This window comes from Strix aluco, chromosome 3 (assembly GCF_031877795.1).
Source record: "Strix aluco isolate bStrAlu1 chromosome 3, bStrAlu1.hap1, whole genome shotgun sequence".
NCBI lineage: Eukaryota > Metazoa > Chordata > Aves > Strigiformes > Strigidae > Strix > Strix aluco.
This window is the reverse complement of record NC_133933.1, coordinates 57,313,430-57,337,741: the sequence shown is the minus strand read 5'-3', so window position 1 is coordinate 57,337,741 and position 24,312 is coordinate 57,313,430. Positions and strand designations below refer to the sequence as shown.

The following is a 24,312-nucleotide window of genomic DNA, read 5'->3' as shown; positions in this document are numbered from 1 at the left end:
TACGAAATTTGCCAAACAATACTTAAATAATAGGCTGTAAGTGACTAAGAGCTATTCGAAGTTATCTCTGAGCACCAAGATGGCAGAAAAATGCAAATGTAAATCTTCTCTTTAAATTAGGGATTAAAGGAGCTAAGGAATTCACTGTCCATAAGCTTTACTTCAATACCTGTGAAAAAAAATAGTAAGCACATCATAAGCACCTTAAACATAAGTAAATTAGCAACAGCCAACATGATTTGTCAAGAATCAATCACATCAGACTAACTTAATTTCCTTCAGTGACAGGATAACAAGCCTTGAGAATATAGGAGTAGTAAGAAGTGTCATTTATCTTGACTTCACTAATTGTCAAAAGCCTTACAAGACAGTCCCAGATGTAAGCATACCTAGCTGAAAAACTGTATTTAGTAGTAAACATTTCACTATCAAGGTTCATATAAAGACAGATTGCACAGGGACTTGTCTTGAGTCCAGTACTTTTGAATATTTTCCTTAACAACAGAATAACAGAAAAAGGTCAACTTATTGATTTCTATAAAGAAAACCAAGATGGGAGCAGCTACAAAGATGCTGGGAAAAGGGTAAGAATTAGAAACAAATCTTGACAATTTTGAGAACTATTCTAGGAAAAAAAGAAAGAAGGCAAGCCTGTAAGACAAACATCCTGTGCTGTAACTGAGTAACAACAATCAGCACAGTAAATTCAATGTGAAAAGCGATGACCAAGAGGGTGGCATTGCAAAGAAAGATCTGGGTGCTGCACCACTGGGTCCCACACTGAATGTGAGCCCACAAGTCTAATCAGAAACATGTGGAAGAGCAACCCAACTTTTCATTCTGGTAAGATCTATCAAGGTCTGAGCGGAAAAACTGCATCAAGTTTTGGGCACGGAGTTACATGGAAAATTTAAATGAACAGTAAATTATCCAGGGAAGAGCAGAGTAAATGATAATTTGTCTAAAAACCAATGAGAAGGGAGAAATCACAACTGTCTTCCAATACATACATGTGTCAACTACCATGGAATACTTTCTCCAACTGTAATTCAGGTATGTGGTGAGTTGAAGAAGGACCCTACAATATATTTCTCAATTATAAAGAAAAATCATTTACACAGCAGAATTAAATACCAACAACAAAATGTTTTAATAGTAATGACTTGAAAAAAATTGAATCAATTTATCTTGAAAGCAGCTGTAAAGACTGTCTGTAAAAACAGACCAGATAAATATCCTTACGAAGTGACATAGCTGTAGATGATCTAAGCATTGGGCTAAGACTAGGTGACACAGTAGTCTCTTTGTGCTTTTATCTGCATTGTTTCTTACCATTCACATTATTTCTTTATGTATGAGAAACATGAAGATACATCACCTCAAATGTCTACTTGATCTTTGTGTAGTGAACTCATATGGACAACTGTGAATTCCCCAAATACAGGCAAAATATCTTTCAGAGTAACTCACTTATTCCAAACCTAAATTTGTGCATCTCCAATGCTATTTATAGCATCACACAACCCTTACATGCATACATAGCTCATTTATCTTTCCATATGCAAGCCAGAAAATTGGGGGTTCTACTTTAACAAAAAAAATATCTTTGACACATTAAAAAGTCAAACAGAAATGCTGAGGCAGAATCACAAGCACACAATTTACTATAGATTTTTCTGAACTCCAGTAGCAAATTTAGCACATATTTGCCTGTCATCAGGAACAGATCTTCTTAGGAAGGTTTCTTGCTAAATTCTATTTGCAATTTTGAAGGCCCTTTAGGGTATAGTCATATACCTCCATAGTACCATGTCTCTCATTTTAAATCAAATCTATTTTAACACTCAGACTGAAATATGTAGCCTTCCTCATCCACACACCTACAAAAATACCATGACAGACAAAATTGGATAAGAAAGCAGCTTTCCTTTCTATGCACGGCTTCACTAGGATCGCACAAGCACAGTGCAATTTAATACTTTATATACATGGTAGCCCTAAAAGAACTTATGCATCAGTGGTGCCACAGGAAAACCTTTTGCAATATTCACTTTGCAGAGTCTCAAAATAATCATTAGTGAAACCAGATGGCAGTAGCAAATGTAACAGTGGACAATATATAAGATGCCACTATTTTGAAACCATTGGTATTTTCTTCATTAGAAAAATCAGGAATAGGTTTTTCCAAAATACACAGTGACAATTCTACTTTATGTTTACATCTCCACCTTCACTGCATCAGCTGGGAAAGTGCTGATGGAGAAGAGGGCTTCATCCTCCCTCAAAAAGTGAACCCCAAGCATTTGCACTGCCTTCTGAATTCAGTAGGTGGCATTTCAATGCATTTACTGTTAACTGTCAGGTGACCATTTTGTAGATATTCATGGCTGCAAACATTACAGCTCAAGATATTATACTGAAAATAATGTGTTGATAGCAATACACCCTAACTACTAAGATATACATCTTAGTAGGCACAGCAGGTTTTCTTTAAAACAGTTTATCAACCTACCTAGGACATATTTTAAGGATTTGGTTTCTATACAGCAGCAGAAAAGCTGAAGGAAAGATTCGGCAAGTGACTCAAATTTTAGAGACATTTGTTTTGCAACACTGGTATCACTAGTTCCTGTTGGGAAAGGGATTTTCTTTGTTTCTTCTTCAGATTAGGGATGAGGAATGGTGTTGAGCTAGAAGTGACAAAGAACATTTTAGCCGTCTGAGAATTTCCAAAAGTGGGTTTTTAAATGAGGGAAATGAATGGATGAAACAACTACAAAGAGCAACAGTAAGTGTATATTTAGAAAACTCTGCCCCAGAGTATGAAGCCTACTCCTGTCATTTAGAAGGGCCAGTGACTAAGATTACAGAACAGCACTTCCCAATATATCACACAACCTTAGCCAGGGAGCATTTGAAAGCTGATCTTAAATTTGAAAGCAGACTTCTTCCTTCATGTGAAAGAAGGAGATCTGGGGATCAAAAAGAAAGACCACAGCTAAAGGCACAGGGGAGGGGGACAGTAACCATTGACACCAAAGATACCAGTTTAAGATACCAAATCTCTTCTCCATAAATTATGTGAAATAACTAGTGTTCTTGCCTTTTTCCTTTCTCTGCTCAGCAGGGCAGAACAAGTAATTTAAGTACAGTGGTGTCTTTACAGAAACAATCACACTACTTGCCTGACTACAACCACTATGATTTTTTACTTTTGGCTTTGTCTTTATAGCAAAAAATTCCAGCTTCACAACCCCAACCTCTGGATTACATGAAGAAATTTGATGTAAAACCAATTTGCAACCAGTTATCACAAGCAGCTTAACAGTCCAGCATTTGACTTGCAACTGATAAGTTTCATCTCTTGTAGTATCCCTTCTCTTCTGCATAAGTGTGGCATATTTTTAACTAAATCAGTTGAGCTTTTCTCCAGTTAGAGGCCCAAGAGTCTTACGCAGTCATTAGATGCTGGTTCAGACAAGCACACCAGAAGGCAGACAGGCACTGTGAACTGTACCTGAGCTTTGTAGCAACAGGTATTAAAAGACTGGCTTGCCCTTGAATTACACATCTAATTTTTACTTGAAAGTTTAGCTTGCCCTTAAATACATTTAACATCTTCACTTACAGAAGGCAGCAGAAAAAAAAAATGTGTTTCAATTCTCTCTCAGGCAAAAGCTCATGGATAAACTGGGAATTTTTCCTGCAGGTTTGACTGCTGCTAGATATACACCTTTACTTTAGAATTACATCTACCAGCATCTCATCTTGCTGTCACCATGTGGAGACCCTTCATGATTTCAACAGCTATGAGCAAGAGAGCTGTGTGCAGGTAACAATGCTCCTCTCAAAAATGGGAATGTCCTGGAAGCACCACAGCATCACTTCAGCTTGCTTTTTTTTCTTCATATGCCAAATATCATGCCATGGGTGGTCCTTGAAAGACTTTCACCACAGCCACTCAACTTGATTTGCCACTCTCCTTCCTTTCTACACTGAGAAATAAATAAAATCTGTAAAATCAATGAAGTCAGTACCACAAGGCCTAAAAGCAACGGCTGGCAGACCTGGTACCGTCACACTTAGCAGGCAAGCAATTACAAAGGCAACAGGGGAAAGAAAAGGTGAGAAAAGGGAAGAGGGAGTCACCATTTTCCCTTGGAGCATGTATGAAAATTAATTTCAAACGATCACACAAAGGAAGTTGCCAGGAACCAGTTACAGTAACAGGGGAAATCAACATTCAGAATTCCTAAGGCTGTGATCAAATTATAAAGAATAAAATTAGCCAGAGAATATCAAATGGAATGGCTCTTTATTTACTTTCCTTTGTTCTGCTTTCTTCCACTGAGAGAAATTAAAGTGTACTTTCTTTTACAAAAAAAGCCACAGGCAGTGATGGCCTGTGTATCTGCACAGATTTACAGCACAAGAGCGAACAAAACCGAGGTATAGCATCTTTTATCTCTTTGTACTTTGTGCAAACCCTGACAGTCTTGCTGCTTGAAACAGTCAAATCACAAAATTTTTTAAAAACATTTAAAAAGGGGCTGTTTCAACACCAAGAAGTGTTCATTTTCTGTTGGCGGAACTTTTAGGGGTCTGGGGAAGGGGCAAGAAGGTTAAAAAAAAAAATTAGCACAAACCTCAGCATTTGATAAGGGATCATAGCTCATTTGCTCTTTGAACTGAGAAATTCTCCAGAGCAGTTACTTGATGCAGCCCAGTCTCTTCCTCTTCTCCTGCAGCGACACTAACGTATTTCTATAGCAGAGAACAAACCTATTCTCTGAAGCTTTGTTTAGAAGGGTAAACCATTTTTCTTCTTCTTAGAGCATCTAAAATGTTGCATCACAAAAACAAAACAGACAGTGCAACAGCAACTGGACTGATAAGTGTTTTCTGTAGCTCAGTGCCTAGTTGTGCTATTTTATATGTCTTTTTGTCTTTTCAACAGGTTCATTTACTCTGGCCACCTTGTCTGTAAAAGTTCCAGGCTCCCTTATGGAGTGAAGCCTCAATACTTCAAGTGCTGTGATGACCGACTGCCAGCTCTCAGTTTAACAGTGTGTTGACTCTAATGTCAAAAACCATCCCAGGAAATCACCATTAGGTGAAAAGACCACGAGATTCATGTCATCATTATAAACTGTAAAGCCAGCTTTTTTTTTCTTTATGAAGTGTCTTTAATTCCATTTTATTTTTCCCTAAGTCACTACACAAATGTCATTGCCAAAGACTTATCTCTTGCAAGATGCTGGGACAGTACCAAAACAGTCATAAAATCTAAACATACTTTATAATCAAATTAAACAATGCTAAACAAGACAAATGATTATACTTAGCTTTATGCCCTGAGCTTTCTAAGATGATCTAAATCACAGTTCCCTTTCACATGTCCTATGCAATTGGACTAAAGCCTGAAAAAGATATAGCTGAGAGCCTTCCTACACCTTCCTCAGTTTCTGTTTAAAAATCTCTTGTGTTCTGTTCTAGATCCACCATTCAGAGAGTATCACAACAGCCGTCAATTGTTTCATTTCCCCTGATTTCATACAAGAAAAAATAGATATATTCTATGCATATATGGTCTTCCTTTGCACTTGTTTCAAAAAAGTTTGAGCATAATCATATACGTGATACATATGTTACAATGCACATATCAGTCTTGTAGAAATCCTACTTTTTCAGTAGTTTTACTTCAGGCTGTGTCTTGTTTCTTCGTTTCCATTTTTTGTGATAGTGTTTCCCCTCCTTTTGCAACGTAAAAATTGTGTAACATCCAAACACTTCTATTCTCAAACTGGCCCTTAATCACCACCTCAAAGAACATCTGTAGGTTGTTTACACATAGACTGGCATAATTTCTAGCAGTTCTTACCTGGCACAAGAGACTTACAGTGAGCATGCCAACAGCCAAGTTTATTAAAAATGCAAAAGTAACACAGTTAGAGGGCTTCATTTCTTCTGGTTAGCAGCTGTTAATTTTTTGCTCAGCCTGTAATTCCTCTCTTTTTCTAGAATAATGTTCATTAAGCTTCAGCACAACCAACTTGAACCTCCAGGGAACATACACCTTCCCAACAGTGTACTGGACCTCAATAACGTTAAAGCCTGTATTTGCTTACTAACAAAATCTTTGTTGCCTCCTCAATTTTTGGTTAGGAACCTTGAATATTAAAGATTAATATACTCAACCCAGTGTATCATACAGTTGTCTTAAGACTGAAGCATAACCTTGGCTTACTCCTAAATTCAGCTGCCTTTTAAAATACTGACCACACATTAGCCAAAGGAATTTTTCATTCAGTTTTCACATTTTCCACTGTTTACATGTTGCACGGAATCTCCACGCAACTGTTCTTTCACACTTCTAGTATGATCAGATTACCTGTTAACCTAAAATCAGAGGTTTATTATAAATGCATGGAAAATATTAGATGCTTTTCAGCCACACTACAAGATCATTCCACTGAAACACACTACTGATTGCTGCTACCGTCCGCAGATCACCATGTGTACCAACTACTCATGTTCCCAAAGGAATATTGTCTTTTATGCCACAAGAACAGGTTAGTCGCCACAGACAAGTTCAATTAGCTGTCATATTACACAATCAGGCTACAGTTCTATCCTCCTATTGCAGTCACTTACCGACAATGTTGAAATAAAACTATGCTCTATGTTTTAGCAATGCTATTCCCTCTGACACTTTTCTTTTACTGAATCAACCCTAATCCATACCTGAAAATAACTTTTAGCTGGTACCTTCAATTTGTAAGGCTGCTTTAGAAAAGGAAAAGCATTCCTGAAGTACAGAAAGCTAGTCTATTTTTTAGACTTTTCCACTCAAGCATATTATTGAATGATAGTTTAAATAGGAGGTTTTCCCACAGGATAAAGCCTCCTAGTCCTCAGAACCTGACCACAACTTCCAAAGATTTCGCCACAGTCACAAAATCCATGGGTCGGTTTTGTTACTGAAAAATCATAACCAAGAAAACTCTCTAAAGCAAATGATAGTTTAGAAAGCCAACATTGGTTTATTGCAGCGCTGGATGCATGGGGGATTTCTCCTCCTAACATGAACACCAACAGGACCTCTTCACACTATATTTAAACACACAACTTGCAGAGTTAGTAATTTTCCAAGTCCATCCTCTCTATAATGATTGGTTAGTAATTTACATACGATTATAATACTGCTGACAATACTTCTACTACTATACATGTTCAGGTGAAGAGTCTTCACCTGGGCAAGGGTCATCTTGACCTATAGGCATGATTTTTAGTATTATTATGAGGCTAGTTCAGCTAAGGATACATGGACCTTGAGTTTGCTTGCCAAGTTGCCAATGTACCCTCTTCAAGGCCTAATTGTTCCAGGATGTCCTTGCTCAAAGAAGGCTATCTACTTGTTCTTCTGATTAGGGATGCCTTTGGCCTTAACATATACAAAGAACATCTTTCTTGACCTAAACATAATATTGCTACGTTTAGGTTTTTTTTGCACTCTCTTCCAATTAAAACAACTGTTGGCACCATAATTCAAAGGCAGCCCATATTTTCAATGCTGCTTGCTAAGAACATCCCTCCCCTCCACCCCTCATTTCAGTCACATAACCATCAGAAACACTTGCATTGTATTCAGGTTTTGCTGGCAGAGTGCTAGTTTCTCCCTACAAAAGAGGCCATTACCACACCTCTGCAAGGGAAAAAAGGAGAGGAAATACGCTTGTTTTCCTCTGAAAACAAAACTGCTGGGTTCTCCTCATCCCATAGTGCTTGAAAGGCCTGAAATCATGAAGTTTATCACTGCAACAGTAAGACAGAACTCACTCATTTAACAAATAGGGAGTTTAAACAAAATGAACATTTAAAAAAAAATTTGAACCTAGTCAAAAAGTTGTAGAATCCACTTGTATTCTAACTCTAAACAACTGTAACTAAGCAATTGTAAGGGCCTTATCACATCAGTTTGAAGAGACAGGGCTCATGGAAGGTCATGTCCAGACCCAAATTCTTCAATAAAAACCTCCCAAATTACCTCCCTTATTTTCATTTAGAAGTACCCTTATATAGAGGAAAATGTTTTGTTTCTCCATTATAAGGAATGAGAGTCTTCCAGGATCTGGCTATTTGGCTAAATTATCTGCTTACAGATAACAGTGGAATTGTTTAAGACTGTATTCTTCTTACTGAGGGCTATGGGAAGAAATCCCAGAGCTAATTTATCACTGCACTATTGGGCTATATGAAGTGAAAGATAATGGCCAGCAAATAGATATATAGCTATTCCAGTGAAAATAGCTGAGGGACTGCCATTAGCTCCTGATGCAAACACATAGCAAAGAAGTGAAATTCTATTGAGAGGCTTTTCTTTTTTCTTTCTGGTCCCATCTTCTCCCCTCTTCCAAAAGAGGAAGTGTTGTGCTTGCTAATAAAGAAATACTAAGTGGGGAGGGGGGACAGTACTTGTGTAATCTGTAACTTTTATTATGCCTCCATCCTAATCTCAGAGAAACCCAAACATTAAGCGGGTAACTTTCATTTAGACTCTGAAGTTTAAAATTTGCTTTCAGTAACAGAAAGAAAGAAGAGAAAGACATTTGTTTCAACCAGTTTGCAGTGTTGGAACTTGCAGCAAATAAACACTTCTCTTTGTAGTGAACAATAAGAGAGAATATTTACCAAGAGAGTTACAGTATTTGATATGGAACATTCAAAATTAAACATGAAGGGTGACTGATTATTTCAGGGTTAATAATGCATTCTTCCTTAAAAGAAAACAAAAAAGCATAGTTCAAACTGAGTCCAAAGTTGTCAGGTGACAGAAAGCAGCGACCTCAGATGACTGTTCTAGAATCACATCCCAAAACCCAGCACAATTAGCACTAATTGGTCAGCAGTCTCAGCAGAAATGCCAAGAATTGAGCAAGCATTGAAAACCAAAGTCTCCACCTCTCCCCAGGAAGGATGCTCTCTTCAGGTCAGAAATTTGAAACACCAGTGCAGAGAAGCCAGCACTTACCCTATTAGCACAACACTGGGCCCATAGATACAGGGCTCATCAGCAACTGAGAAGCATCTACAGCACCAGCAGCATTTCGATTGGTTACTTCACTTGCAGCACCTACCATATTTACCATAGCTAGAAACCACCAGTAAATACAGTTCCATGATGACTATGAAGAATTGCTTTCTTTAGCGCAACACAGGACATCAATTACCAGGAACGCCATTGACATCTTCCACCCACATTCAATTACCCAGCTATGAGGGACTGCGTAAGTTACTTCTGCTTTGAAGTAAAATGCTTTACAGCAAATTATATCAAGAGTGCCCAGCATGAAAACGTCACAGGGCAGCCAGAGAGCCACAAAGGTCTGCAAGCAGTGGATATGAAATAGGAAGCTTGCAGCGCAACTTTGGAACATGAAGTCTCATAGCAGTTTGTCTTGATTAAAAACAGAGGAGAAGACGAAAGGGAGGGCACCGGAGTCCCTGATGACTGGCAGTGACAGGACAGCTTCAAACAGTACTATTTTCCCAGCTACATAGTGAGTACTGGTTTCTTAAAAATAAGCTCAAATGATCTGCATGAGGCAGAAGACAAGAAAGACTTTCAGTTGTCTAGATAAGAACTGGTGAAGCGCTATGCTGTTTTAGGCACCTACTGCTGCAGGACTTCATGAATTTGGGCTGGGTAATTGAGCCCTAAGGGAAAGAGGAGAAAAAAAATTGCTCCCTGAAAAAATGGCAGCAATCAAAAAGTACTGTGGTAAAATACTACAGTGATATGGTCTCATATATCAAGTATTGATCCAGCTCCTGTAAATACGTGAAGTTCATGGAAGTCAATTTTCCCATTAATCCTATATTCATGCCTTAATAGAACTACTCCATATTTTATATTCATTTTCATTCTTGCTGCAACAGCAAAATATTTTCAGCTTAAAAACCAGACTTGCCTTTAAATGCAAGAGAATTCTAAAAGCATGTCCTGAAGTTTCACTCATCTCCTCCCTCTCCTCCTCTCCTCCCTTCCAAAATACTACTGGAAAGACTATTAAATAAAGTTATATCCTAGAATCCATTTCTCTCCTGTTAAGCTGCATTTTGCTTGCAAATAGGAATGACTGGTGCAACAGTTAAAAATACCAAATTTAGGAAGCTTTATGTCCTCTCCCATTTTATTTCTCCTTGTTCTCCCACCTTAAAGAAATAATTTTATTTCTAGAGAAATCCAATACATACACAGAACACTACAGAGCACAGTCTTCTGTTAAAAAGAGTTTAAAATAGTAACACAAAAGTACAAAACTACCCATTTATTATACAGTTTCATTTGGCACTGACCATAATTAGACAAGTGACAAAACGAAACAGTTACATTTAGGTCAGCCTCATCACTCAAGATGCGCACAACCTTTCTCTGAAAGAGGGTTGTGGCATGTTCTTTTTGAGTTTTGAAAAAATCATCTGAAAATGCAAAAGTAAGGGCGTGGGGGGCAGGTTAGATAACAGGAAGTTTTACACTATATTAAAGTGCTTTCTCATCACAGCCACAAAATTCAGATACGTGCCGAATGCCTGACTGTACCACATTGTTACCATTGAAGTTAAACCACAGCAAAAAGATTCACAAATGAACATGTGCTATGGCTGTACAGCAGACTCATAGCAAGCCCAGATTTAGATCAAAATTCAGAAGATTAGTAAGAATTTTTCACATGGGGTAAAAATGTGAAGTTCCTTTGGATAAGAAGCAGGCAACACAGCCACAGCTGAAAACTGCTGCGCTATAGTTTTGCCTATTTTAGTCTTCACTCATAAGCTAACAGGGCACTAGCACAGAGAATCATAGAAAATCACAAGTTGGAAGACCTCTGGAGGTCACATGGTCAAACCTCCTGCCAATTTCAGGAGCCAATTTCAAAGCTCGGTCTAGCTGTTAAGGACCTTAGCCACTACAGCTTTTAATACCTCTAGAGATGGAAATACAACTCAATACAATACTCAACTACACTTGCTGTGCAGAACTGTTGCCCTTATACCCAATTCTCCCACCACAGCTTGTTCCTGCTGCATCTTTTTCTTTCACAGGGCACCTCTGAGAAGAGTCTGGCTCCATGTCCATCTTCTATAATAACAAACCATCAGATAGGCAGCGACAGCATTTGGAAACCCCGGAGCCTTTTCCCCTCCAAATTAAATCAAGCCAGCTTCCTCCACCTCTACTCTTATGTCATGTGCTCCAGCCTCCAAGCACTGCACTCTCCCCAGTCTCTCAGTCTCCTGAACTGGGGGCCTGAAACCAACCATGGTATTCTAGAGATGACCTTATGAGTGCTAAGTAGATGAGATTAATCAATTCTCCGTATCTGATGGTGACGATCTTGCTCACACAGCCTGTACCAATGCACTGGGTTATTCCTTCTCAGGTGCAAGAATTTGCTTTGCAGTCTTTTTGTTGGTGGGTTGTTTTTTTTTAAAACAGTCCCATGCATGGGATTACTTTTACCCAAGGACCTGGGTGCACTTGGAGGGTAATGCAGAAGGATGGAGAGGTCCGATGTGTGCCTCAGGGAGATTTGATTTTAGGTGAGAATAGCCAATGAACCGGACTGTCAAATAACCCTGTTATTGCAATTAGAGCCTTGGAACATCCCCGTGCCACATCCAAAGCCTCCTGCTCCACCGACTGAGCCAACTCCGCCTCATTCCTCAGCCTTATAGACTGTCATAACAGATGGAACCTGAAGTTATGGACTAAATGAACTCAGTAAACATTGTGGAAGGATGGCCCATAGACTAAGGAAATGATATATGTGAGACCTGGAAAAAAAAGGGGGTGGTGATTCCTTAAGATGTATTTGGAAACCTGATCATAACGTCAATGGTATGGAATAAGGGGTGGAGACTGTCCTGTTTTTGACCAGGAGGGATTTAATTTTCATTGAAGTATTTCATACCATGTGATGTCATGCCCAGGGATTTAGGTGGGCGGGCTCTCTCCCTCTCCCCTCTCCCTCTCGCTGGCACACACATCGTCTGCTCGTCGGGTCTTGTTGTTGCTTGGGGCGGGGGGGGATCTTCACACTCGGTCAGCCACTGCTGCATTTTACCCGTTTTCTTTTTGGACTCACTATTGTTACTCTTGTTCTCTTGTTATATTTAGTAAATTCCTTCTTTTTATTCAACCTATGAATTCTCTTCTTTTTGTCCCTCCTCTGTTTCAGCAGAGAGGGGAGGGGGAGGTGAACGGCCGGCCACGTGGTGTCTGGCTGCTGGCTGAGTGCAAACCTCCACATTCACATTTCTCCAAATAAGGCTTTCTTGTCTTTTCAGTCACTGAACACCATCATGCTATCCTGTTGAACTTTAAACTCTGTAAAGTCTTCATCAACTGTATGTTAACCCTGTTCTGCTTACCATACGCTCAAGTCATGTTTCATCCCACCCCTGCACATACACTACCTCAAATCACAACAGATGCCAGTTCTTCTACAGTAATTTTCAACACAAACAAGGTATGTTTGGAGCTGGGATGGTTACCATTTACACTTCTCGGTTGTTTTGTAAAATGGCAAATCCTAAACTAATGAGATGCTGATCATTAGATATTATTTACTAAATCTCCTGTTTTGAAATAGCCATTTTTTTTCCACCAGTGCACTTTTAGCCTCATTGTATTTCAGTAGATAACAGTCATTATATCCAAGGTTCCCTTTAATTCTGGCTTTCTCCTTCCTGTAAGGCTTTATGATAGACTTCGATCCAATCAGAATGTCCCTTATATGACTAGAACACTATCAAGCCCTCCAGACTTAACTTTCTCATCTAAGAAAAGAAACTGTCTGCATAATTTAGCAATGCTCTTGACAATACAGGCACTGCTTCATTTTCCAACCAACAACTAGCTTAATACAGTAGCCTACTTCAGGACATGCTTCCACAATTAACTTCTGTTATCACTTCCACTGTCCAATAAATGTGCTACAACGCTGTTGTAACACTGCCTCTTCATCCACACTTTACCTCTATTTCATACTTGAATGTGATCAAGTGCCAATGATTTATTTTCTAAATCAACTTGAAGTCATGTGAACAGCAGAAAACTTATCTTTGTTGAACTCATTGGAACCTACCCATTTCTCAACACAGCCTTTCATGCTTTTTTTGCACCACCACCTGCTCCCCACCCCCATGACCTTCACATTTTTTTTTCAAAATGTCATAGGAACAAAACCTTTGCTGCTACTCTCAAAATTCAACATAACGTAAGTGTCTGGAATGCAATCACCAGTATCACAGCAAAATAGGATTTTGGCTGACCCCAGCATTCACTGTGCTTTTAACTTCCTGTGGTTTTATAAATTTAGTCAGTCATAAAAAAATGAAACAGCAAAAAATGAGAATTGCATTTTAAGTTATGTATTCATAAAAAAGAACCACAAGATACATACTTCTGATGCATCATTTCTCTTCACAGCTGAAGAATTCAGAAACTCACCTAAGTTACCATGTATCACTTCAAGAATGAAGACTCATGTTGGACCAGGTTTGAGATTTCAAGTATTTTATATAAAGGGGGTTGTTTATTTATTTTTAAAGAGGGTGTTTCTCAAGAAGTCATCACAAAAGAAATTAGAAAGTACTCTCAGCGCTACTACCTGTGTTCCTCAGTCTGTTCTCCAGAGGATGAATGCTCCAGTCCCTGAATGTTAACAGTGTGCTTCAAAAATACCACAGTTAAGTACCACAAGCAGAATACATATTTCAAGGTAATCATTTACCTGACAGACGCACTATTCTTCCAGTTCTGTCTGGGAAGTTAGAGAAAGCTTCCCAATTTCCTATTTCATTTTCGTAAGTAATACGGTAGTTCTGGTCTCTCAGAAGAGATCTATCGACTTGTACCTTACAGATTTTTTCTGTTCCCAATAAAATTGTAAATTCGTTCTTGTCTAAGCTAGTTGGATATACCTGATAGACAACGTTCTTTAAACAACAATCACACATTAGCAAGAACACAGAGCAGATGACAAAACATTTTTCTGGTTGTTCACTTCGAGTGTCAAAATGTTAGAAAAGAGTTATGAAACAAAGCTAACAACAATAAAGCAAAACTTATTACACATTGCCTGACAACACAATGCTAAGTGTACACATTTTGCCCTGGTACATCACTGATTTCAGTGTAAAAGAATCAAATATCAATACTAGTGAAAAGTTATATCTGACAAAACTCACTTTGGTACAAAGAAATCAGTGAAAGAAAAAATCAGCAGAAGAAGAAATACCCTAAAACTTGGATTTCCTGTTTTTCATCAATGCTGTAATATGTCACCGAAGTGTTTATTTTTGTTTCTACTTTTAAGAAATTTGCAAAATTAGGACTATGAATGCTGAGCATTACTATTACAGGAAGCTGCTAATAAAAGGAACAATTATGACTTTCCTCAGTACAGTTCAACAATAAAGCCTTGTTTATTCTTTTATAAACAGTGCCGTTTAAAACAAACACTAACTTCAACAATTTGTTTTAAATATTTCATTAGCACTTTTTTAATGTTTATTTCATTGTCACTGTTACACTTCAGAGGACGCTTCACATGCAACATTTAGATGCTAGTTCATGAAGCAACTACCCTGTACACAATGCAATAATTCATATACTTTATAGTAAATCACTTCTCTTCAGCAGAACTGAACTATATTAGTGTATCTGTAGAGTTCACAAGACATGTACAAACTTGTGAAATTCCAAAGACAGACGTATACAGAGCACTACAAGAAATTCTTCCTGACACACTGTCATAGTTGTTTTTAATTTGTAATTTCCATACCATTTTCTCATCTAAGTATTAACAATTCTGTCACCAGACTCCCATCTATCATTGCCTTACATTGACACCTGCTGGAAGTGACTGGGATTGTAAACCATTCCTTTTTTCCTCAATCAGTGTCTGATTTAACTACAGGCTGACCAACAATTCTACTTCCAGTAAACTAAGCACAGGCATCTGAAAAAAATAAGCTGCATGACTTTTTAACAAACAGAAAAACATGTAATGTGTAATTTTAAGCTACACAAAAATTCCCAAGGCTGTCACTGCATGGTTTCTCAATCAGAAAATATATTTTAATAACAGCCTTTGAGAAGATTTTTTTTTTTACTACCCCTCAAAGATTTAAAGTCAAGAAATTAAGCATCCAACCATTTACCAGACTCTCAGGCTAATTAGCAAATAATTATTACTTCAAAAGGTACTAAATAGTTCTTGTTTGACAAATATTGTTACAAACAAGCTTATACACAAAAACGTGACTAAATATGTTTTAAAGCACTTTTCCTAGTGCTTATGAAAAGACAACTAAAAAACATGATTTTAATGAAAAAAGATTTGCCTTATTCACAAAAGCAAACAGGGCTCTTTAATGACAGAATTGATAAAGACAAGATTAACTGAGGCATGCTCATTAAAATAGCTTGTATGTACACAAACTACTGTCTATCATTCTTCATAATGAAGATGCATCTCTTAGTACAGCTCTGTAAACAGAAGCACACTGAAACACCCATTTGAAAACAATGTGATTTTCCCCATATGCCAGAACTTCCTCTACAAGCTTCACTGTTATGAACCAGATAACTGCATTACACCCTTTTCTTACTTCCAAACTCTGCTATAGAGGTGGGATCTCTTTTACTTGATGTCATTTTCGGATTTCTCATAACAGAAAACACATTTCAGATTGAAGCAAATCTGATGAGTTACAGCGGCTTTGCTTTATCATTGGAACAAGACGCAGCCATGCACTTTGGTTTTCACACACCTTGTACACAAAACTCAGGCATAGTTTCACTGAAAACACACACAGTTTTAAAGTATCACAAGCAGCAAGAATAAACAAACAAGTTCAAAGGCAGTCAAATAGAATTTCTATAAGGTTACGTCAGTATACAGCTGAAGATCTCTCTAATTTTATGTTTTTCCAAAGTTACAAAGTAAGATCCTTATATAAAAGTCCAATAATACACCACAGTATGACTATTCCACACAGGCACCAACACCACAGCAGTATTAACTCATGGACTTTACAGACCAGTGTGAAATTTATTTTTTAATTTTTTTCCTTTTTAATCTGGTGAGTGATCAACCTACTTAAAATTATTTTTACTCGGCAGCTTAGATCATTACCGCCGCGTTACTATTCTGAACTAGTGAACCTGTACAAAAAAAAAAGTAAATACAGTCTTGGTGGAAGCAGAAATAGCCACCAGAACAGGTAACAGCAGAAATACCAGTATGAGTGGTAGCCTACATCAACATGCTTTTCCTCCAACTTTTCCTTATTTTTTATCTCTGAAAGAACTCTATAAATATAGGCAGGTGAAGTAAAAATTTCATGGCTGCATATTAGTCTGCTGAACTCATTCCTAATTAAAAGTTTCATAAAGCTCAAAAGAAAAACATCGGGCAGGGAAGAACGCAGTTATTCTACATAATGGGTAGCCAGGAGTTAAAGTACTGCATTTACCAAGAACTAACCAACTCCTCTGGAAAATGAGATGTGGTAGTATTTTACAAAAGAACATTGAACATTAACAGTTTCCTTCCAGACACTTAAATGGAAGGCAAGACAGCACTTTTTAAAAAAATTTATCACTCTGACAAGCATAGGGGTTTTTTGTATTACTTCTTTAACAAAGCACCCACACGAGAGCAAATCAGGCTTTAAAAACACACTAGATAACCTAGGTACTTCTGACACTCATCTCACTCTTATTTTCTTTTTATCTCAGAAAGGCAACAGAGTTAGCATTAGACACACTCAAGATTTAAGGCTTACATTTCTTACCTTACAAAGCTTCTGGTAACGAGGAGAAGAAACTGCCATCCTCTGTAAACGATGCAACAACACGACAACTTTCTGCAGAGACGTTCTCACCACAGCCATCATTTTAAGTTTGCCACACTTCTGAAGACACCTCAGAATTTGCATTATAAATGAAGAGCAACTATCATTTCCTCCCGGTCACTGGACAATGATTTGCCAGCTTTCTGAGCATGCTCTCTTCCAGGACTGCTTTTGCGAGCCACAGGCTTTATACGTTTCAAAGGCAAAGGAGGTTGATATAGCATAAGTTTCTCTCCCAAAATAACCCCAGGAAACAAATGTAAAAAAATAACAGCCTTTACCGATTCTTCTAACCGGTACTGCTCAGCTCTGCTTGTGCAGAGGGTAAATGAAGTTGTTGAGTAGCCAAGCGTCTGCCACTGTTCAGGAGTGCACTGAATAGCCAGGAAGTCTTATTAATTTAAGCCTGAAAGCTGCAGGAATAAAAAAGGAATTCCTTCAGGAAGACAGCTCCAGTGTATCATCACAACAGTTTTTCTCCCCAGTAGCTAGCTGCTTTCTATCGGCAGACTGAGCATTTGCTCCCTCACTCTGGGAAAGGATGCTCTCGCTCTCAGACTGAACGCAGCTCTGGCAGAGCTGTAGAGTGAGTGAATAACAGACTGTTATAAATCTTGAGAGAGGAGCAGACGGATACCTGCCCTAATTATATCAGTCATACGTTAAAGGCTAATAAATCACACAGGCGCTTCTCAAAACTAGATTACCCAATACAAAAGGAAAAACCGCAGGGGGTAAATCTCACTGCTATGAAAACTCTCTTAAAGCTAATTTAGTCAAAGGGATCTCAAAGGATTCTCACTTGCGCCAGAAAGTAGGAATGTTTTTCAGGAGCCACTTCCAATTAAAATCTTTTCCTGAATGACTTATTAGGACAAGAAAGAATAGGGGTTTGACAAATTAAAAGTATACAGTTGTGCCATCCCCGAATCCAAAGAGCTAACATCATTTTGATGTTTTTCCCATGACAAAGCAGAATTATTTAAGCCATCTAAGGATGGCAGTAGGACGTTCAAGAGCGTGGAAGCGTTTTGCTACCAGCAAGGCACTCCCAACACAATACAGTCAACATACCCCTACGTGTGGCTATACTGCAGCACAACCAGAGACAGCTATTTCTTATGACTTCCAAAGGTGCTATGATAAACCTACTTAAATTTGTATTAGAGGGGCTGCTGTAGAAAAGGTTCAGGGAGGCCATTAACACAGTAGATGGTAGACACCATTACAAGTAATCATATTATTTAATGTGCACATTGCCACATGAACAGGTACGTACACATTTCAAGCACATCAATCGGAACAGTATGGAGGCACCAACTGCAGGTAGCATGACAAGTTCATGTGATACTAAATAATGCACGGATTAGATGCCAGTGCATTATACACAAGTTTGCCTCCTCTTCGGCACTTTTCACCTGAGGGGATGAATGCCGGGTGTAGGTTCTTCATACAGGATATTTAAACACTCTTCCCATCCAATTCTGCTAACACCACCTTTTCATCCTTATTTTTAAAACTGAATCAATGCTTCTACCAGTCCTCAGGTACACCCCTTTACCTGTATTCTGTTGTGTTCCTGATCTGTCCAGCACCAATAACATCATTTTAAGGAAACAGAGCCTTCATTCCACTCTGTGTATAGACATCTTACCACCTGTATTCTTCACCTTGCCAGACTCATCTTTCCTCATCTCCACCACTCATTTGAACCATTCCCCTGTACTCCATTGTTCCTGGCTTATACCTACTCTTCTATCCCACCACAAGTCTGTTCCTTTAACCTACCAGCTCTAGCCTACCATCATTAGCTGACATGGTGTTACCAAACATCTTTTGAGGAAATCTATGAAGCAGGACAAGTCCAAAAACAATACTGAAGCATTCAGAAATCACTGTCAAGAGCTCAAACCTTTTCTGTGTAAGATAAAAAGCCACAGTCCACACCCACATCCTCCTTTCAGTTCTGCTTTTCTCCTTCTCAGCTAATATGCAAGTTCGAATCAAGCAGTGAAACAAACAGCCAGCCCACCACTAGTCATGCTGATTTTAATTTACATTAAAACAAAACTTTCACATTATTTTGAACACCTTCACATCTGTAGGCACAGGACTTCACACACATTGACCCAACATTACTTCTTACTGTTTCCTAGCTCATTTTCTACATCTTCAAATTAAGTTTTAATTTCTTTCAGGTGGCTGCTAAACATTTTGCAACACAGACTAGAGTGTTTTGGTACTAAGCTGAAAGGAGTCTTCTGCAACATTTAGATACTGAGAGAATGAATTAAAAAGACTGAATTTCTTCCTTTCCAAAAAAGAAATCATTACCACACTCAAAGTTTGCATTATTTGCATAGTACTGTTGCTAGCCTTGGATGTCGCAATAGAAGGCAAAATAAGGTTTCACCAGTGCCCAGATCACCAGTTCCCTTGCAGAGTGGCTTGAGCTGCAGCCAAACAAGTTAGCCCCAAAAATGTAATGGAGGATAGTCCTCCCATGCACACAGATGCCAGTTTAACAGATGATCCTATTTTGAAAATGTTTTGTCTATGTTCAGCCCATATCACCTAGAATTTATCACACCTTAAATTCATAGTGAAGTTTTACTCACTGCACAGGGCTTGCAGACAGAAGTATCTTCACACAGAGCAGAGAGTCATAAGCCCTGCATTCTTCTTAAAACCATTTAAAAAAAAAATACTTCACATATTCAACAAAGCACAAAGAGAAGAACATTGTTATTTTATACAACTCAACAGGGGAAGAACAGGAAATGATCTTTGTTTAATAAGATATTAAGCTTAAGAACTTACAGGGAGTGGACTTGATTTTTTTAAGGTACAGCAAGATGTTAGAGCTTCATTTTATTTTCAAAAGTTCATTTCAACATATATTTGAAAACAGAAATGTTGATTTTGGAGCATTTGCCAGTGTCATGATACAAATATCTTCAGTTGTATTTAAAGTGAGACTGAAAGATGATAGATGACAAAGTTCATTTCAGAAGCCATTATGCTATGACAGTCTTTGATATGCTCTACTTAACTTTCTTCGGTAGCTGAAAAAAGCTCACATTATTATGTGAAGCCATGGGTAAGTTAAGTGATTATGCTTCATGTGCACAGTGTGTAGAAGCATACAGTCATAGAAAAAGATGGACAATATCAGGTAATGAGATGCTGAACAAGGGGAGGCCATGCCCAAGCACCTACACCTGCCTTCTCAATGGTTACAAGCCAGGACAATGGCTATGGTCAAGAGCTAGTTATAGACCTTCTCCACACAGCAAACAGTCTTGCCCAGCAGTTCTCCCCACACACAGCACAACTCTGACAAATTTTAACCAGACTGCAGCACAGTGGAAGGTGAACAATCTTCCATGACCAACGTGCTTCACAGCTGCATAGAGCCAACAAGCAAACTGTGAAATAAACAGCTTTATCTTGGTGTGATTGACTACACAGAATGCAAGGTAATGCAGAAATAAGTCTATTTATAGAAAGCACTGCCTCACGTTGTTAGCTTCCTGTGGCCTCATTTTAGCTCTTCCACCTCCACTACACTAGTTGTTTGGAATTTTTGCCAATAGAAAGTATAATAGTAACTTCGAGGTGTTGCTATTACAGACTAGTCTCAGCATTTCACAAAGAGCCACATCTCTACAGATGAGCTACCTGACTAACCAGAATCATATAAACATTGGTGAGTGACATGTCATCTTCACCAGACACAAGCTTCCACAATATATTGCTCTCTTCCTTATGATTACAGTGAGCAGCTTGCTACCAGATACTTTAAACTGTCTTGTTTCATTTAAATTCAATGCAGATATGTTCAGATCAACAGCACTACTGAAAGCAGCACTTTTTTTCACTATAAGCTGTTCAAACCCCATGAACTTAAGACCACAGACGACATTATTCCAAACCCAGAGTGCGGGATTTAATAACTGACATAACAGCCCAGTTCTCCGCATATCAAAATAACTGCTAAATAAGCAATTAACTGAAGGAAAAAATATATTTAAAAATTCAGGAGAAAGATGATACATGAACAGCATTCACACCAGGTAAACAGGACAAAGAAAATTCATATATTGTAGAAACACAACACCCTTTTAGCCAGTGATGTTCAACCTTTTGCTGTCACAGGCCCAAAGATACTGATTTTTAAAAGAGCTGTTGAATCTCCATACTCTTTCCACCTGTTTTCCCTCAATACACTGTGCCCTTAGTACAGGCTGAACCCAGCTCCTCTCTCCCTCCTACTTCCCCAAAGGAGATGTATGGGATATACAAAGGAACGACCAAATGTTGTGGTACTCGGCTAGTCCATGCTTCTTAGACAGGGAGAAGTGATCTCCCTTCTAGATTTTTGACAAGCTAGGGTGTCCATATATTAAAAAGGACTGTAAGTGGTGTCATTTAATCTCCTCAGTTATTTCTCAGGTTTCCAGTCTGTGGCCTGTACAGGAAGGCAGGACAGCTGGGGTGCTGCTGCGCAGCAGAAGAGGGAGAAGAGGTGATCCAAGCACAACAATTTCTTGGATTTCTGAAAAAGCAGGAGGAAGAAGGCAGGCAGGGATAGGAGACAGTGCAGCCCAGGAGGGCTTTACTTGGAGGAAATTAAATTGCTTGGTTGGACAATCACACAATATGACTTGGTTTAATCAAGTACACACCTCCTGAATACAGTCACCCTCCAAGGACATTTAAGAGCCCTCAGTACCACAGATGTCCACAAAACTTGTTTTTCAAACCTTAGGAAGAAAAACCTGCTTCCTTCACACATCTGACTTCTAAAATACTGTTTTTAAACGCCTTCCAATAGGCTGCAGGTTTCCCCAATGAAGTAGACAGCTTTCCTTTACAACATTTGCTGCTGAGAAAAAGCATGAACAACAGTAGTATTATTTAGTTTCTCACCTGCATCTGCTTTCTGAGTTCCCTTATGCAGGCACTGTCCTGAGCAGTGTTCTCACGCTGGGATGCATCTGTTAGAACATTAACTGTCGTCTCTGCCTCTTGAAGCCACTTGAGGAAGCTCTCCAGATCCTTGTGTGAGGCCTGTACTGTCTTCAGCTCTGTCTCCAAGAAATTCTGCCTATCAACAGCTCTGAAAACAAGACAAGTGTCAGTATATTCCCCCATAACATACAGCATTACATACATCATAATGAAACTACTAAAAGTAAATCTGAAAGTTATCTCTATTAAGAAACTATACATCTGTCACAGCTTGTTTTATCATTATTTATATCATTTTTTCTGTGGTTATTATATCTATAGCTACCCACAGATGTTCCCAAGCGGTTATATGTCACAACCCTTTTTTAAAAAAAGGCATGTGGAAGAAAAAGTTAAGTTAAAAACCTAGCTTTTCCTTTTTGAGTATTACCATCATGGGCTTATGCCACCCCAAATGGCAGAAGTGTTATTCCCATGTGTGAAAAGTGTGAATGTTTTTCCTCATCAACAAAAAAATCATACTCAATAGAAGCACTGAGAGCTTGGGGATTTTTTCTTCATTTTTTACAGTAAGCAGAAACATTTCCCTAAATTTCTAAGAGTTAAAGTGCTGAGGGATGAAAAGTCAAATACCTGGTTCTCTCTGCTAAAAGACAAGACTTTTGATGCTATCACACAAATAGAATAATACACTGCCATCATAACAGTCAAGCCATGCTCAACACGCTTAAATCTGAAAAGACTGGTAAAATACGGTCGAAATTTTCAATCAATCCAAAAGATCTCTGATTGGTACAAAAGTTTTTGTTTGTAAGAGGACTTTTTAGGATGTGAGGAACTAATTTAAAACCTTTGGATTATATTGTTGGTAAGCAAATTCAAAAGATTTCCTAGGAAAAGCGATCACATTATACTTCTGCATAACAGAACTGTTTCCTTGTCACTGAAATGAAACTCAGATGGGAAACTGTTACAGTCAGCAATTTTAAAAGCTCTGATTAACAACGTTAATTAAAGCATGACAAGCTAAATTTCACCCATTTGAGACTGTTATTTTGCAGAATCCCTTTTCCCAAAATCAGGACAAAAGAAAAACAAGCTGTCCCACACCAGAACACTGTACAGACTTCCCTAACGGGGCTACTACCTAGAATGCTGCTACTAAATAATTATGAAGTTCAATTTTATTTTTGCATCAAGCACTAGCCATATTGTAAGATTTCAGGGGTAAGTGATATTTAATTTCAAGTAAGACAAGGTCAAAACACTCGGCATTTGATATTTTCACATGCATTGAACTCATTTGTCCAGACAGGCCCAAATACGTGTCTTCTGGCTCCTCCTATTCTACTTAGGCTTTCTTTCGTCCTTGTCACACTGTGGCAACAGTACTGCTCAGTGGTATTAGGGAATCACTGTGTTTAGAATCACAAATTTCAAAAGTAGCTAAAATACTGTTTTTAGAAAAGAAGCTGCAGGTGTTCAGTACCATTCAAGATGATATTTCAAAGCAGGTATTCTGGTTTACTAGCACATCAGGTGCAAGGAGAAGCTGTTTTCTTTCAAGAAAATCTCATGCAACTCCAACTCTGCTAGGCTTACATTCCCAAGTATTAGCATAATCAACTGAATTTTCTAGAGACTACTCGCAAAAAGATAGTGTTGCAGGCCCCACTTTAGGAGCTTAGGTCTTATGTCACTTGTTAATAATTGCTTTATCCAAGATAAGATTGTGTGAATCATTCCTGACTTCGTGCTTGCCCAAGTTTTGGCTACTGGTAAATGACTAGCAGGGCAAGAAGTCTTCATTCTTGCTTTTCACTTGAAGCTCTAGAATGCTTCACCCACTCTTGAGAAAAACAATAATAAACAGCATGCTAGGGATTACAAATGGTTTGGATAAATATTGCCTAGAAAAGATAACAAGCACCAGCTCAAAAATTAGAGCACACCAAGGAACTGCGAGAAAAGTACAGTAAAAGCAGTTATGAGCTCTGACTTCAAAACCTTCTCCCTCTGCAGGGATTTTCTTCCCTAGCAGGGGGTTAAGGCCAAAGGTGGAAGAACAGGAGTGACAACAGGAAGAACAGACTGGTAATAAAGGTGACCTTCAAAGAAAAAGAAAAGCCCCAAAGGATGAAACACTAAGTGACCCAGATCTCTAAGTACTGATGTGCTAGATGGGAATTGAGACAACCTGAACTTTGTAGCTAATAACACTCGTTTTAATTTCTCAAACTTCCTGCTTGGTTGAAATTAAAGGAAAGAATGAAATCCTATCACAGTCCCACTGCTGTCATGATATTCGAATTAAAGGTAAAAATCATTCCTTTCACTAAATATGTACTCCAGCAGCATAAATTAAAAGATTTACAACTAATGTTCTAAGATTACATGGGTGCTTTTAAA

The 24,312-nt window shown here is 38.4% G+C and overlaps 1 protein-coding gene across 6 annotated transcripts in view; it reads right to left on the bottom strand.

The window, feature by feature from the left end:
• Positions 1–24,312, bottom strand: part of UTRN (utrophin) — a 387,283-nt gene that overhangs the window by 200,726 nt on the left and 162,245 nt on the right. For all 6 annotated transcript variants that reach the window (XM_074818672.1, XM_074818673.1, XM_074818671.1 and 3 more), the window contains one exon: positions 21,862–22,051. In XM_074818672.1, the coding sequence (XP_074674773.1) occupies positions 21,862–22,051 (190 nt within the window). The remainder of the gene's footprint in view (positions 1–21,861; positions 22,052–24,312) is intronic.